We start from the raw sequence: 16811 nt of genomic DNA, 5'->3' as shown, positions 1-16811 counted from the left end.
AGGGTGGCTGAAAATTTGGAGCTACGGTTGTCAGAAAACTCAGCGGCAGCTTTTCTCAGCAATTTTAATCTTTTGAATGGTGGGTTCCAGTTTTCTTCACTTTTTTACAAGTTACTGCTGCATAATTTTGTAGGATAATAACTTTTTTGTTGCTCTTCAAACTTTAAAGAGATACTGCTTATGGAGACTACTGACTTAATGCAATATATTTTCATTGTACACATACATGTGCTTGAGTTGGCACAGAACAGCATCGTTCACCCTGTCAGAGCCTATTCAATAAGATGTAGGGTTCATTAAAAAGAAAAGGGGACTTAAAAGTTAGTGGAAGAAGAAAATCTTAAAGGACTAAAGGCAACTTCACTAATTTCAGATGTTCTTATAATACAGGGATGTGGGATAACCTGTGCTCTTATAGGATAATGCAAACAGATGCACAAGCCCTTCAATCTGCCAGGAGAGTGACCTTTATATTTGAAGTAGAAGTGAATTACATGATATGAAGTTTTTGTGTCCTTTATCAGCCCTCAGAATAAATCTAAGAAAAAGGATATAGTCTGTGGGCAATTAAATTAAGAAGAATGGTATTGTTTGCACTATTTTTCTTCTCTTCCAGATGTGAAAGTCAAAGAGTGTGTGCAGAATCTTACTCAGTTGAGGCTGGACATTGGTTCTTCTGTCAATATTTCTGAAGAAACTCTCAGTACCATCTTGGAAGCCAGTATCTCTCATTCAAAGGTAAAAGATCAAAAAGAGGTGTTAAATTAACGGGTCAACCTATAGTCTGATGTGCCAACTGAAACAAAACCAACCACTTTGTCTGGAATCTTATATTTTCACTTGTCACTTTTATGTGGAATATTTTGTGGATTTAGGATTTTAAAATAATAACATGAAGCATTAAGAGATCAATTTGTAGTAGCACTAGTCTGGTCTGAATGGCACCACTTCAGCAGTGTTTTACCCCCTTGTGCTGACATGGAATTTGAGCTTTGCTAGCTTGGTACTGTAGAGAAGGTGAGGGTTCCTGGAGAAAGAATTTTGTATCTTCCCACTTCTGATCCTTGCAGTACAGAGTTATCTGAATTTTTTTTTCTGTATTCCTTCATGTGCTCTTCACTGTTCTTACATTATCCTACCAGTATCTTTCCTTGCCTTCACTTTATTTAGGTGTTGTCTCCTGGGTGTTGTCTGAAGGGTGTATTGTGTAAGTTTTCTGAGTGAAGGACTGTGTGTGTTATCATTGCTGCTGTTTCCTGTGATCCCTGTGATTAGTAGAAATCATGAAAAATGCCACCTAACTTACAGGTTCTCTCTCCTGTTAGTATTTGTATGACTGAAAAGAGTTGGGAGTACATTTGGTATAAACTAATCAGGTCAACCAAGCAGCCACTGGGTGTCACTGATGCTCCACTTGCAGAAACAGTTGCAAGTTTTGTTCGTGAAAAGTGTGATTATGAAAAAGGCAGTTGAGACCATCATAACTACTTATAGATGATTTCTGCTTATTTGGCAGTGTGACTGCCTTTATTGTTAGCTTGTTATTTTGATACCTGTAAATGGTAATGAGAGAAGTCATCTGGAAGCGATTCAGTTAAGTGGGATTCAGTGTACCTTTGATCTTTTGGAATAGTAATGTTAATGGACTGAATTTTCAAATTACTTTCTATCCTTATTTTTTTCCAAAATCCTATGTGGAGTTCAGATGTATGTACACATCTCACATTTGCATATCTATACAGAATTTTTTGTTTGCTTAAGTGCTTAAATCCTCCCCCAGTCCAACTGGAGTGTTAAAGCCTATGTCTTTTTCTGATTATGCAAAATGCTCAAGTACTTTTTTTAAGCTATAATTTAGACATGCCCCTTATGTTTATGGTATATATAGCTAGTGTCCAATAACTCTAATGATAGCTGCAGGCCCATTGCAGTCCTGTATTTCTGTGATTAGTATACTACTACTGAGCTTGGCTCTGGAATGGTAAGAGTAAGCCCTCGAGTTGTTTGTGCTTATTGCACTTACCCTTAATTTCTACCACAATATTAGGCTCTGGCCATGCTCATTGCCATGTGATTAAGTGTTTTGAAACCACTTGAAACCTGTAACCTGAAGGCTAAGCATTCATTTACTGAACAGAGGAGTTTGGATTAGCTCTGGTACTCAAGATCTGCAACAAAAGTTCAGAGGGACTTAATCTAGTGGATAAGACACCAAATGGGTTAAAACTGGACTGAAATGGTGATATTCACCTGGGGCAAGAGGAAATAAATTTCAAATTGTATCACAGAATCAAATTTCCTCCACAAGAAGTTGTCCAAATCAGTATCCTTTTACGCTGTTAGCAGAATTATATTTATATTCGTATTCTGTTCCTTGTATATGCACAAAAAAAAGTGAATCTTTAGATATATAGGAAATCCTTTTCAATCACAAAGGCAGAATTCTGTTCCAGAATAAAAATCTAAAAGTCAAATTAATAAGCTGGAAATTAAAATGCTCATATGAATTAAATAGTTAAATTGCATATCTTGACCAACTTTGGCTCCTAATTTGATTTTCTTGGGGATTGTTTCCCTCACTGAGTACTGTTCATAGCTACAGATGCGTTCAGTGGAGGCAGTACAGGCAGGTTCTGTCCTAAGGAGGACAACGGAGCCCTGAGTACTGTACTTTGGCTCCTAAAGAGTCCAAAACTGTAATTTTTCTGGACTTGCTGCCATTTGCTTTCTTTTGGGCATTTCAGGAGAAAGGCTAGCTAAGAACTCCTGAGATATCTGGGCTGCAAGCATGTGTCTTTTGATGTGACATTTTCGTAGGAAGTAACAAACGGTCATCATCCAAGGAGGTTTTTATTGTAGTCTTGCCCAAGGTCTGCTTAGGCATTTGTCCCTTCATCCACTATTAAATAATAACACTTCAAAGGAATGTTGAACAGAGAAATGTGAGCTGCCTCAGAGTAAACATTGTACCATATGGGCATCCCTAAATGTTAAATTTGTGTGTCCTCTGAAAGAAGAAAGGTCCATATTGTTTGATTTTAGTGATTCATATATCTAGATTTTGATCTTTAGGTTTCTGCAACAAAGGTGTATATCTGCTAGAATGTGTATGTTCAGCATTGTAAGTATGCCTGCTTATGGTATGAATGCTCATAGAATGAATGACTGACCTGTTCACAAATTAAAGCAGGTCTTTGTAAGAAATACACTTCATCTCTTTATATGTACAGAGAATATAAAGTAAAAACATACCAATCTGATATAGAGGTGTATGGTTCATTATTTCAGGTCTGTTGATGACTGAAAATTGTCATGTTACTGTGACACAAATTCTCACTTTATTGACTATAAAAGAAGGTGATGCATTTCAGGAAGAAAACTTTTTAATACACATGCATTATAATAGGTTTTTTACAGTGCTTTTGTGGTAGCTTTAACTGGAAGATGTGATGAAGAAGTACTTAGCCTGCTGCTAAAGCTACCTGAAAACAATAGAACTTCCCTGGTAGTGGAAGAATTATGTTCTTTACCAGCACTGGACTTGTATACCATGTTTGTACTGATTACACAGAATTTGAACTTACGTCATATCATTTACAAGGTAAGATGGGTAAAAAAGCATTCAGTTCCTATGTTTTTCTTTTGAACGTGGTCTAAGGCATGCAGGCAGATAAATGAATAATTCCATTATTTCTTCAGATATTCTTTCTCTGTGGAAGCAAACACTGGACATATGGCATTTTTTGTCTTCAATTAGCTCCACAAAGCAAACACAGCAGTTGAAGACTGGGTTGGTAGATGCTACTGTATTCCATTTCTTGCTTCCTCACGAAAATTATCACTGAGGAGTTAATTATGAAAGCTTTAGAGAAAACACAGGAGGTCAAAGATGCAGTTTTATTAATCTTTAGCAGAGTTTGCAGTTCATGCCATTAGTCACTTCTTAATTTGTAATTGTGGAAGACTGATCTGGCATCACTGGAACTAAAGCAAGCATAGGAGCTCACATAACAAGAATTAGAAAATTATTTTCTAGGAAAAATTTATAGCACTCTGGAATGCATTTTATTTGCTGTAGAAATCATGGTGGCAATCCAGGTGGGTCCTTCAGGAAGGAGCTTTTCCAGCTCTCAGGATGAGTCTCTCTATAAGGGCAAACCTCCTATATTTTATATGACTGTCTTGGTTTTGACCAGGATAGAGTTAATTTTCTTCCTAGTAGTGGGTATAGTGCTGAGTTTTGGATTTGGGATGAGAATGGTGTTGATAACACACTGATGTTTTGGTTGTTGCTAGGCAATGTTTACACTAAGTCAGGGACTCTTCAGCTTCTCATACTGCCCCACCAGCAAGTAGGCTGGGGGTGCACACGGAGTTGGGAGGGGACACAGCCAGGACAGCTGACCCAAAGTGGCCAAAGGGACATTCCATACCATATGACATTATGCTCAGTATATAACTTGGGGGAAGCTGGCCAGGGGTTTGGACCATGGCTCGGGAGCTAGCTGGGCATTGGTGGTCTGTGGGTGGTGAGCAATTGTGCTGTGCATCACTTGTTTGGTATATGCTGCTATTATTATTATTATTACTGTTATCATTATTATTGTTATTATTACCATCATCATCATCTTCCTTTTCTGTCATAATAAACTGTCTTTATCTCAGCCCCATCCTGTGGCAGGTGGGGGGAGTGAGCAAATGGCTGTGTGGTTGTTTTAGCTGCTGGCTGGGTTAAACCACAGCAATGGCCCAAGTCAAATGACCTTGACAAGAATAATACAGTACCAAAACTATAATGAAGTGGATGGAGAAGTCTGTAGCAAAACTGTATTATCTGTACATCTGTAGGTAATCTGGGGTCTAGTGGGTTTTCAGTGAGATAATATCTTTACTTGTAAGAGCAAAATTATTGGACAGTATTTCTGATAGTTAGCAGGCGTTTATTTCAGTTCTTTTGGGGTAATTGATTGACAGAACATAAAATGTTGGAAGTACAAATAGTTGAAAAATAGTTATAACATTGGGAGGAAGACTGTTTTGCTCTAAAGCCATAGATGCTCAGTTATATTCTGGATGCTCCATGTGCAGTTTAACAGTTCGGCCACACACTTGTAAGAACAAGTCAATTTCCCAGAATAGGTTAAGATACCAGAGGAAAAATAAAAGATTTCTACTTTCTGAATTATCTGCCACCCTAGAAAGGGGGAAAAAAACCCAACCCAAACCCCAGTGCTTATTCTGATGGGCTTTTCTACTGAACCATACTGAAGCATAATGAATTCCTAGCAAAGAATGAGAAATATTTTCAGCTCATCCTAAATTGTGATGGAAGTTTTGCTAATTTTTTAACTGAACAAGATTTTTTTTTACAGGTTTTTTTTTTTAAATGTGTAAAAGCAGGTGAAGACTAAGAAGAAAATTAAGCACAGACATTATTATAGTAGGAAGTCAAATAAAGGTGGATAAAATAAAGATAATCAGAGGAAGCAGCCAAAAATATATAATGAAATTATATTGTTTCTATTATCATGCATAGGCAGGTAACAATGAATCAGTTTGTATTACCATATCATCTAAATAACCTATAAAAGCAAGGAAATAGAGAGAAAATTCATAATGCCAAAACTTGCATGGTGGAAACAACAAACAGCCAATTGAACTTTAGGCAAGTAGGGAATGAAAAGCACACAATTCTTTTAGGTAAAAGGCAGTGCGTGTGAAAAATGCAAAGGGAAGGAAAGTGTGACAGGAAAATTTGTTGTCTAATATGATTCCTAAAGCAAATAAAGTGGTTGCTAGATTTAATTTAACTTATGAATTATTTTTAAATATTAAACTGTTACATTGAGAATCTTGAACCTGTTGAAGGAAAAGTTCTCATTTACACTGAATTCCAAGGGGGCAGGACATTCCAGATCCCATTAGCATCTTGTGTAGGAAAGTTCTCTTCAGCTTGGTAGGTATAAAGATGTTCTCTGGATTTTAATTCATGATTTGTCATAGGTCAGTTCTAACATTACCAGAGAATTTTTCTTTAGCTGAATTTGAGAATAACTGGGGAGTTATACTAAAAGAAGTTTTGTTAAACATGGTTTGCAGGAAATTGTATAACCTGGTTTAGAAAAAGACTGAATAATTTCGAGTATTTCATTGAAAGGTTAAAATTTGTTTCTAATTGGAATTTATTGTTGTGATTTTTCCTTCTTTTCCAAGATTAAGATACCATCTGAGATAGGCAATGTACTAAACATGCTACTGGATGTGGTTTCTAGTATCAGCTCTCTTCTCAATAAAGCCCACCATGTCATGGAAAACCTTCCAGTGTTCCTCCAAGGAATTAAAAATATTGGTGTGCTTGACAGCTCTGCATTGCAGCAGGTATGTGTACAATTTCAATATGCAAACTTAATTCCCATCTTGAGGTGCTTTGTTAGGGATGTATACTTAGTAAGAAGGAACACTAATAGAAATTGTGTCCTAGAAAGTTGGGAATTTAGAGAGAAGAGTCCACAGAACCTAGGATGATTCATTTGGTCTCTTTCAAGTACTCTGGTAATTTTGAGACTATCAGTGGGTTGTTTCCGTCATCTCTTTTTTTGTTAACTGATGAGATAATAGCCTAAGTTAATATGGTGTTAGGCTGCTGATTAATAATAGCATGTATTATCTGTGATTTGGAGATAGCCATGCCTTTTCTGCTAATGCTTTTTTTTTTTTTTTTTTAAATGAGTACTTTGTTTATAAGAAATAGCTTTGCTTTTTTAAAGGATAAGATTTCAAGATAGGATGTGCGGTTCTTCGATTTGCTATGGGTTTCTGTTTGTGTCACTTAAGGTTTTTGTGTGATAGTTCTGCTTGACATTTAAAAAAAAGTGAAGTGTGAGTGAATATATTTATTTTGTCCCTGCCTTTAAGGGCAGTTGTTGTGTGTGCATCTATACAGCTAGCACAGTGGTGGATCTAGTATCAAATAAATCAGAAAAAAAGAGTTCTGGTTCTAAGCAGGGTCTAATTCCATAAGATGACCTGCTGACCTCTCTGGTATTACCTTCTGGATTTGCCCTTCCGTGTGGAAAGTTTAGGATTGAATCTGGTTCTAAAATTGCAAATCTCTAAAAGATCCCTCAGTGGTAAACAGTGGTTTGTGACTACAGTACAGAGTAAACACTGCCTTAAATACTGTTTTTTCTAGTGATATGAATCTTTCTCAAGATCTAATCTGTGTGACAAAAAGAGGCTTGTTGTAAAATGCTGTTCTGTGCATGTTAGTTTTGTTTTTGAGCCTCTCTCCTTTGGGGTAGCTCTTTGGCTGCCACAGTGAAAGATGGCTTTCATCAGATGCTTACATCTTTTCTGCTTTCCTTAAACTAGTTCTGTTTGTGTCAGACTTTGAACAAATGAAGTATTCTCTTTGGAGTGAAATCCCAAAGTTGCTTATTTAATAGAAGAACCTCTCAAAAGGTCCTGTTAAAAAAAAAAAAAAAAAGAAAAAAGTTTGTAAAGGAACAAATCGAACAGCAGAGGGCCATCTGGTTACAGTTTTAATCTTTGCTCCATGACAAACCATATTATCCTGTAATATAGATTTATATAGAGAGATTTATATATATATAAAAATATAGATTTAACCTTGGAATTTTTGTTCCTTTTTATGTCTTACGTTTTTTGGTCACTTTTTCTGATGCAATCTTTATTTTCTTAGTTTTTGATAATTCCTTTTTCTTGAGAAATTACTGTTTGTTTTTGTCATCTAAGAATTTGTAGAGGATTAAAAAATTCAGTGTCTATTTCTTTTGTTAATAAATTAGATGTTTGATTTTTTGAAGGGCTCTTCTGTCTCTGTAACTCTTACTCATTTTGAAGAATAATAAAAGTTGTTTATTTTTAAATATCCTTTCCTTTTCAGGTTTAACTGGTTTTTTTTCTACTTTCCAATAATACCTTTAATTATTGATATTTTTTTTCTGCTTTTCTATAAAGGCCAAACTTGTGCTTCTAATAAGTGTGCTACTAAAGTGCAGATAATGCTTATAAACTTTCCTCCTTAAATATTTTCTTCTATTTCCAAAAGAGTACATCCTTCTGGATTTTTATTTTCATGATAACCAACAGCAAAGTAGTTCAGTGACCTAGGAGATTACCGAATAAAGTACGCAAAGCTTTTTAAAGTAAAAATATGTGGACCTTCAGCATACAGTAAGACAGATTATCTCCTTCATTAACTTCTAACTGAAAAAGTTATTTTGAAGTTGATTTAAAAAAATAATTACTTCTATAATGAAAGAGGTAATAAATTGTCAGTTATGCACGTGGATTTTTGTCTGAAAGACAAAATGAAAAGCAAGAAATACCTTTAAAATATCTTAAAATGTGAAGTTGAATTGGTATGTTGCATATTGTGTAATAAAAGATGACGTAGGAACTCAGTATCTGCCAGTCAGCAGTAACTCGAATACAGAGCCACATTCTACTGTTAACAACATTGAGTGAATGGATAACTCCCGGAGGAAAAACACTGCTGATTTTGATCATGATTTTTGCTTGTTTGTTTGCTGTTCGAAATTATTCGCTTATATTTCCATAGCTAATTTTCAGTATGTTTGTCACTCGTGAATAGATGAGCTGGAGGGGACTTGCTGAGTTACTGAATGCTGTCAGCTGTGACAGGTGGCCTCATTCTGTAATCCCTCCACTACCTTGTTCAAGGTCTCTGTTAAAGCTATCATTACTGAAAAGCCTCATGGTGTTATTAAGTGTATAAAATTCTGACTTAAGTTTATCCATGGCTAGAAGGTTTACTCTTGTATCAAAAATGTTTTGTAGCTTTTATAACTTCTCTGACTTGCCCATGTGTTTGTGGAAGTCCTTCTGTTTTGATAGGTTAAATAGATTTATTTTAGTACTTGTTTGGTTTGGTTTAGTTTTTCTTCTTTTCTAACAGGCTCTCAGTTGTCTCAGACATCCTAGTGTTATCCTCACATGCTGTGTTAAGGTTAATCATGAATGATGGGGACAAGAAATGTGTACAGTCTTTGAGGGGAATTACGGCTGATGACTCTTGTAGTTTTGCTAATTCATGTCTATACCTACTAAAATTACTTCCTTAATCTTGCATTCACCTCTTTTGTAAGCTGCATACATTTTTTGTCTCTTACTTGATCAAGGATCAGTGATATATCCAGGTAAACTCCATTTTATAACAGCATCTCATGATTTCAGTTGATAAATAATGTTTTGCACTGGTTATCTTTATATTCAATTTACTTTAAATTAGGTAGTTGATTTCTTGCTGTATCGCATTTTGATCTTTTCTCCTGCAATGCCTTCTGGTATTAAATTGTAGGCAAATTTCACTAATTTGCTGCTTTCACGGCTAAAAACTTATCACAGTGGACCTAAGATCAGTCTCACAGGAAAAGTACTAGTAACTTCTCTGTAATCCAGAGTTTTTTTCTGTTTAATAGAGTCCCTGCAATACCTCCTTAACAACATTTTCTACCCACCACATGGTTATTGGATTAATGCTGATTAATATTTTCTAGGATAAGAACATGAATTTGTTGTTAGAGTTCACCTAGTTTAGAGATAACATATGTATTTTTGGGGAAAAAGCACTTGCCTTCCCGCATAAATATATTGTATTGGTCTGGAATGATGATTTGATAATGTACTAAATTCTACTCCTCATATACTTTTGTGTTTAACTGCTCTCCATTTTAAAATTTATTGTGTATCTTGCCCTATTAAATATCACAACAAGATATCCATTATTTCTTTGAGCATTATTTCACTCATTCTTGAGTATAGATGGATTTTCTACTTTTCATTCAAATATTACCATCTAAACTTGATAGGCTTCTGAAAAATAATTTAACAAAATCAGCAATTTTGCCATTTCCCCTTCCCTCCCCCCCCCAACTCTCAATTTCAGTACAATAAAGACTTTGGGGTGTTTTATGGCTCTACCCAGAAGTAAGAATATCTATTTATCTGCAATTGTTTCCTTTAGCCCTTCGGTTTCATCAAATTTTGAATGATCTTTAACCTCCTTGTAGTTTTCCAGGAAAACTGCATTTTATCTTTTCTCTCTCTTAATGGAATGATTCTGAATTTATTTTAGCTTTATGTGCAAGCTGTAACCTGACTTTTAGGTTTCTTTTGTGGAGTAGCTGATATTTCTACTCCACGTGAATTTGGTTTTATTCATAATATTCTTTTTAAGCATACAGCTGTCCAATTAGGTCAAAAGTCCCTATGCTACGAGGTTTTTGAACCCATTTGAGAATCCAGTTCCAGATAGCTTTTTAATCTTCAGTACCAGCCTTCTTCTTCCATGAATTTGTTGGAGTGACTGGCTTGACTGATTACTTTGTTTGTAGGAGGCTGCTTGTTTGGATTCATCAGCCTTGATTACAGACTTACTTAATTTATTTTAAACTAGAACAACTGGATCAAAGACAACTTTTTGTGAACATCCATCCTATATAGGTCTCCCACTTTATCAAAGCCAAATTTTAGGAAACATATCTTACTGAGTCAGTGGATATTTAGTTTAAAGACAGTAAGTAGATTCAGTCTGTTGGTGGCAGCTTACCGGCATAAATATTCATTATTTGAATTTCAAGTTATTTTGATTGGAACCGGAATTAATTAGGAAGTTTGTGCTCTTTGACTGAAATAAGCCTCATTTATCCCTCTGGTGCAAATAGTCACTAATAAGGATTCAAAACCACTTTTATTCAGCGTTGTGCATAAATAAAGTTTATTCCTCCAGTAAAGTCCATGCCAGCAGATTAATTCAAGGACTGTAGATGATGGTATTATGAAATCTGGATATTATTTATTTACTATGCTGTATGCTGAAACTCAGTGCAAAAAGTCAGATTTTGAGAGCAGCCAACACTGAGTTTTAAATAACACTTCCTAATGTTCCTCCAGGATTACTAAAGAAGCACCTGGCACTTCAGTAAATGCACTGAGCAGGATAAACTGTTTCTAACAGCACAGTCTCTAACCTGTCTGTGATTTATTCTTTATGTAAAGTGCTGTACTACTTTGAAAATTGACTCTTCTATTAAAAAAAAAAAAAGAATTCCAGTGATAAGACGCTAATTTATTTCAGCGTCAAATGTGTTTGGTTGACATATCACAGTCTTTTTTCTAGTTGCCAGTTGTGCAACTAGATAGCCCAGTTATGTTTTTCTTGACAAGCATCTGCAACAGTAATGAGTATCAGGCGGGCCAATGCATCCTGCAGTCATACTCTAGCAGCACGTTGCCTTGCGGTTGCATCCTCTCTTAGAACTGTGCACCTCTACAGCCTTCCATGAGACGCCAGTTACAACTCAGCACCTTATTTGAAAAATGAAGCTGCATAGAGGAGGCTGGGTTTATTTTATTTATTTCTTTTTCTTTTTCTTTTTTTTTTTAATGTGGCGAATGATGGTGCTTAAGCCATAAAAGGAGTCAGATTGCTCTTCTCATTAGATGTATGCTAGTCATGAGCAAATGGCAATAATAAATACTGATATGACTCAAGATGTGCAAAAACTAGAAGCATATTTAACAAGTTAAAAGATGTACTTGAAAAACAGGCTTTTAGGGCACGTGCACTTGATTTTTTTTTTTCTTCTTAATAACTGTTTTCACTGCAAACATTCACATGCAAAATGGTTTTGGTTGTTTCTGCTGTCTTTGTGACACAGAAGTAATCTACCAGAAGAGCAGACTTTTGCGAAAACTGACACTGTAATCAAGGAATCTGTCGTACAGTTCTCTTGATACTTTCATCCCTTTTCTGCCTAACCGATACACGGTATTTTTCAAAGTTTAATGTAGCACATCATACTACTGTCTTTCATCGAGTATCCTGACAATTAAAATTGTATTACCTTTTTAATTTTTTTCCCCTCCTCCATGATAAAGGTGATCAGGAGGACAGAAAAGAGCACAGCAGGCCCTCATTCTTATACGCAGTTTCAACAGTTTAATTTTGTCTATCTCCTTGGATGCCAATATTGAGAGAACACCAGGGCTACTTCCTAAAGCTACTAAAAGCAACTTTGATTCATCTGTATTTCTGTTGGTTTGTTCTAGTTCTTGCAAGGTGGGCAGTTCAGAAGTTCAGCTGCTGGATCCCTGGAGTCTGTAATCAAGGCAGTATGTAAAGAAGAATCTTCATTTTTCAGCAATGCAAACCTATTCATCAACATGCCCAGAATCATGGGAATCTCGGAGGATAATATGGCAAAATATGGCATTCCTGAAGACTCAAGTAAGAAAAACTATCAATCACAAGTTGCATGTACGCATTCACAGTTTAGATAAGTTTTTCCCTCTTAAATGGAAATGTTTATATACCAGCTGACATCTCAGTTGACACTGTAATCCTGAGCACAAGGGTTGATCAATAAAAGTTTTATGGCTATGAGATAATTGTGGATGAGATGCAAGCTATACTGGTTGTTTTCTATCTTTGCAAATAATAAATAAGAATATTCCCATCTTAGAGACATATTTATTAGAATTTTTAAAGCACTTGGTATTAAAAATATATCTTTGGGATACAAGATCGAGAATTTATTGCAGCATGCCTTTCTTCTGTGAACACAAAGCTGTGTTATTATTGTGCAGTAAAATATGCAAGCCCTCTGGATAAAATACATTTTTTAATAGTTGATATTCCTCTTCTCTTTATCAAGTGCCCAGAAAATCTCTTGGTATAATTTCACCTTTGCTCCCTTTCCTCAATATACATTTGACTAACCCCGATTAATTTTAATATTGTTAATAACCTTGTTAGTGCCACAGTGGCCCTGTGCAAGAGAAGGATACAGTGACGGAGTGCCACGAGGGAAGGATCTGTGACTGAATCATGGTTCTATCACCTGCCAGTTTCTACAGCCAGAAGCTGACTCTGGCTTGGCTGGGACCCTTGGGAGGGAGCTGGAGCTCTGCCCTAGCCGCCTTCACTTGTGTGGGAGATAGCAGTAAGCAGGCAGCTCCTGCTTTTCTTTCCTTTTTGAAGAATGGAGTTAGCATGATGGCCGATTATTTGGGACTTAGTCTCTTTCAGAGCTGTTTAGGCCAGAAGCGCTATCTATTTCTTGATGATTTTTTTTTTTTTTATTGTCCCAACTCTGGAGCGTTGTAAGACCTTTTACCTTAAGACTTTGAAATATCTTCAAAGCATCAGTTAGTTCCAGCATTCCTATGAGTGAATTAATACTGTTTCCCATATTTTACAAATTGGTAAATGAGACAATGAAAAATGAAAATAAAAAAATTTATACGAGGCCACAGAAACTTGATTTGTATTCCCGCACAGTGATTAACTTTGTATTTTGTGTACTAGACACTTGCCAATGACTTTCTGAAAATCACAGCAAACTCAGACTAGCAAGTCTTCTGTGTCTTTAGCATATTGATGTTTCTGACTGGCCAGCTTGAAGCCTTTTAATTCTTTGCTGTCATTTAGCAATGATTGTGTTTAGTAATGATTGTTTCCTTGAAGACAGTAAAAATTTGGGCAAAGAACTGGGTGTTCTTAATGATACATTTCTGACAAGTGTTTCTTTAATTTTCAGCAGGAGTTTAAATGTTTATGGCCTAGTTTTCCATTATGAACAATAATTTGTCTTCCTTGAGGAGTTAATGACATTATTTAATATTTTCTTACAGCACTGGAAATGGGTTATTTCTAAATCCACTCATAATAAATAAAAAACCCCAAAACATATAAACTGGGTAAAAAAATCTAAATGTTTCTTCTCACAGGAAAGTCATTGCCTTTACTGAGTGCAAGTTCAGTGGGATATCTTGGAAGCTATTCCTTGGATCCTAGTTCTGAAGTACATACACCCTAATGCATTAATAACCCCATCTGATGTAGAAATGTTTTCTTCTTTTCTTTTTCTTTCTTTTTTTTTTTTTTTTTTGTTAAGGAATGGAAAAGTGAATTGATTAGATTTTTCAAATCAAGAAGTTGTGTCATGCCACTTTTTTCCTGTATTTTTGGTAGGCTCTTATGAAGTTATACACATAAAAAAGTCTGTATCTGAAGAAATTTGTGTATTCCTACTTCTTTCTTAAGTAGGAATAGAAAGCTACAGAACAACCAAGGGTGTGGAGTAAGTCTGTTTTTTTAAAGGTGACTCTTCCCTCAGCATTCATTTTGTGGGCAGAGGATTTGCATGTGCCCCTGTGCTCTAAAATGCAATAATGTAACTTTTAGGATAGATGGGATTCACAGGCTGCTTTTCACAAATGTGAGAAGCTCTTTGGACTCTGACTCTTCTTTTCTTGTCTCACGTTTACAGCTCTGTATCCTCAACACTATCACGGGCTGTGGTTAAACAGTTTCTGTTCAGGGACCTGTAATGATTGCTTAGTGGCAATTGGATCGTATTTGGCATGGTGCTGTGTCACATCCTAAATTAAGACTCAAGCTTTCCTTTCAATTAAAAATAATAGTAATAATCCAACCTCACCTGTGTTGCCTGTCTTAAATGTGAGTCTGTCTTTGTTTCTGCAGCTCCATTTTGCTTGAAGCTTTATCAGGAGATTTTGCAGTCTTCTAATGGGGCTTTGCTATGGACTTTCCTGAAACCTTTATTACACGGGAAGATACTGTACAATTCAAACATCAACATGATTGACCTGGTGATGGAGAAGGTGAGTATCAAAAGAAACACTATTTCTGTTTATTGATTTTTGTCTTTGTACTTCATTGTAAAGTCCACTTCTTTCGGGGTGGATAGAAGCAATTGGTTAATTGCCTTTCAGAAAACTGGATCCACCCTGCCCCCTGAGTTCTCATCTTGTTCCCACTTTAAGCTTAATATTTCTCTTAACCTTTTGCCTGCTTGTTACAGTGGTTTCACCTCAGTGTGAAGAGCAGAATTTTGTTCAAAGTCCCTTAAACCTTGTATAGAAAGATTAAAAAGAACACATTAGCAGAAATGTTGTGTGAATCATGCTGTATCAAGGTGCAGGATATACGTATTCCAAGTGAGCTTTTGCCCTCGGCATTTTCTTATGATGGGAACTCTAATGGGGCAGCACAGGGAGCTGTGGGGAAGGGATGCCCCAGGAACGAAAGACTGTTCTGAGGTTTAAAAAGAAACAACCCACAGTGCATCCTTCCTGATTAGGTTTCTAACACCAGTAGTATGAATGACCAGTAGTAGCTTGATATTATTCAACAGTTTTACTGTCTCTGCAATTTTGGTATGGAAGATGCTCTGTCTTGAGCATGATGATCTACAATGACATGTTTGTTCGTTACTAGCTTTGAGGTAATTCTGTAAGAGGAGAGATGATGACTTATTTTAAGTACACGTTAGAGTTCTGTGCAAATTTCACATTTATCTTGCAAATACATGATTTTTTTACCCCATGTTACTTATTGTAAGAATGGTAATTTAGGTTAATTTAAAATCTAGAAAAAAACCATTACTGCTTGCAAGTGGTACACAAAAAGACTGTGGTAACTTTAAATGTGATGTTAGCTATTTTCCATGTAAATGCAGTACATCATGGTATTCTGACTTATGCTCTAAAATGATAGTAAAAAAAGATAGTAGAAAAAACTAAGCCAAAAAGCACATACTAGACAGCTGATACTAGGTAACTTTATATAGTTTCTGCTGTGAATCAGGAATAAGGTTTTGGTGATTTCATATTTTGCAGTTAAATTACTTAATTTGGGCAACAGGCCTTCTCTCAGGATTTGAGTATAATTAATTTTAAATTTTTAGTCAGCTAAAAATGAAGCTGCTCTTGATGTTTATAGAAATTCTATAAAGAATGACTTGTGTGGTGGGTTTTGTGTGGCAAGGTTTTGGTAGCAGGGAGGCTACAGGGGTGGCTTCTGTGAGAAGTTGCTAGAAGCTCCCCCTGTGTCTGATAGAGCCAATGCCAGCCGGCTCCAAGATGGATCCGCCCCTGGCCAAGGCCAAGCCAATCAGCGCCTCTGTGATAACATATTTAAGAAGGAAAAAAGAAAGAGCTTTTGCAGCTGGAGAGAGGAGTGAGAAGGTGTAAGAAACTCTGCAGACACCAAGGTCAGTGAGGAAGGAGGGGGAGGAGGCGCTCCAGACACCAGAGCAAAGATCCCCCTGCAGCCCGTGGTGAAGACCATGGTGAAGCAGGCTGTCCCCCTGCAGCCCATGGAGGAAGGATGAGGGGGTGTAGAGATTCCACCTGCAGCCTGTGGAGGACCCCACACCGGAGCAGGTGGAGGCACCTGAAGGAGGCTGTGGCCCGTGGGAAGCCCACGCTGGAGCAAGTCCGGGCCGGACCGGTAGACCCGTGAAGAGGGGAGCCCACGTCAGGGCAGGTTTGCTGGCAGGACTTGTGACCTCGTGGGGGATCCCACGCTGGAGCAGTTTGCTCCTGAAGGTCTGCACCCTGTGGGAGAGACCCCACGCTGGAGCAGTTTGCTCCTGAAGGTCTGCACCCTGTGGGAGAGACCCCACGCTGGAGCAGTTTGCTCCTGAAGGTCTGCACCCTGTGGGAGAGACCCCACGCTGGAGCAGTCTGCTCCTGAAGGTCTGCACCCTGTGGGAGAGACCCCACGCTGGAGCAGTCTGCTCTTGCAGGTCTGCACCCTGTGGGAGAGACCCCACGCTGGAGCAGTTTGCTCCTGCAGGTCTGCACCCTGTGGGAGAGACTGCGCTGGAGCAGTTCGTGAAGGACTGTAGCCCGTGGGAGAGACTCCATGTTGGAGCAGGGGAAGGATGAGAGGAGTCCTCCCCCTGAGGACAAAGAAGTGGCAGAGACAATGTGTGCTGAACTGACCGCAACCCCCA

General features: G+C 37.2%; 1 protein-coding gene across 1 annotated transcript in view; it reads left to right on the top strand.

The window, feature by feature from the left end:
• ABCA13 (ATP binding cassette subfamily A member 13) overlaps positions 1-16811 on the top strand; it is a 199117-nt gene that overhangs the window by 47639 nt on the left and 134667 nt on the right. Inside the window, exons 15-20 of the mRNA XM_054817845.1 lie at positions 3-79; positions 617-738; positions 3407-3601; positions 6214-6378; positions 12097-12274; positions 14534-14673. Coding sequence (XP_054673820.1) covers positions 3-79; positions 617-738; positions 3407-3601; positions 6214-6378; positions 12097-12274; positions 14534-14673 — 877 coding nt within the window. The remainder of the gene's footprint in view (positions 1-2; positions 80-616; positions 739-3406; positions 3602-6213; positions 6379-12096; positions 12275-14533; positions 14674-16811) is intronic.

Source organism: Grus americana, chromosome 2, assembly GCF_028858705.1.
Source record: "Grus americana isolate bGruAme1 chromosome 2, bGruAme1.mat, whole genome shotgun sequence".
NCBI classification, from domain to species: Eukaryota; Metazoa; Chordata; class Aves; order Gruiformes; family Gruidae; genus Grus; species Grus americana.
Note: the sequence above shows the minus strand (reverse complement) of the source record. Positions and strands in the feature narration are given on the sequence as shown.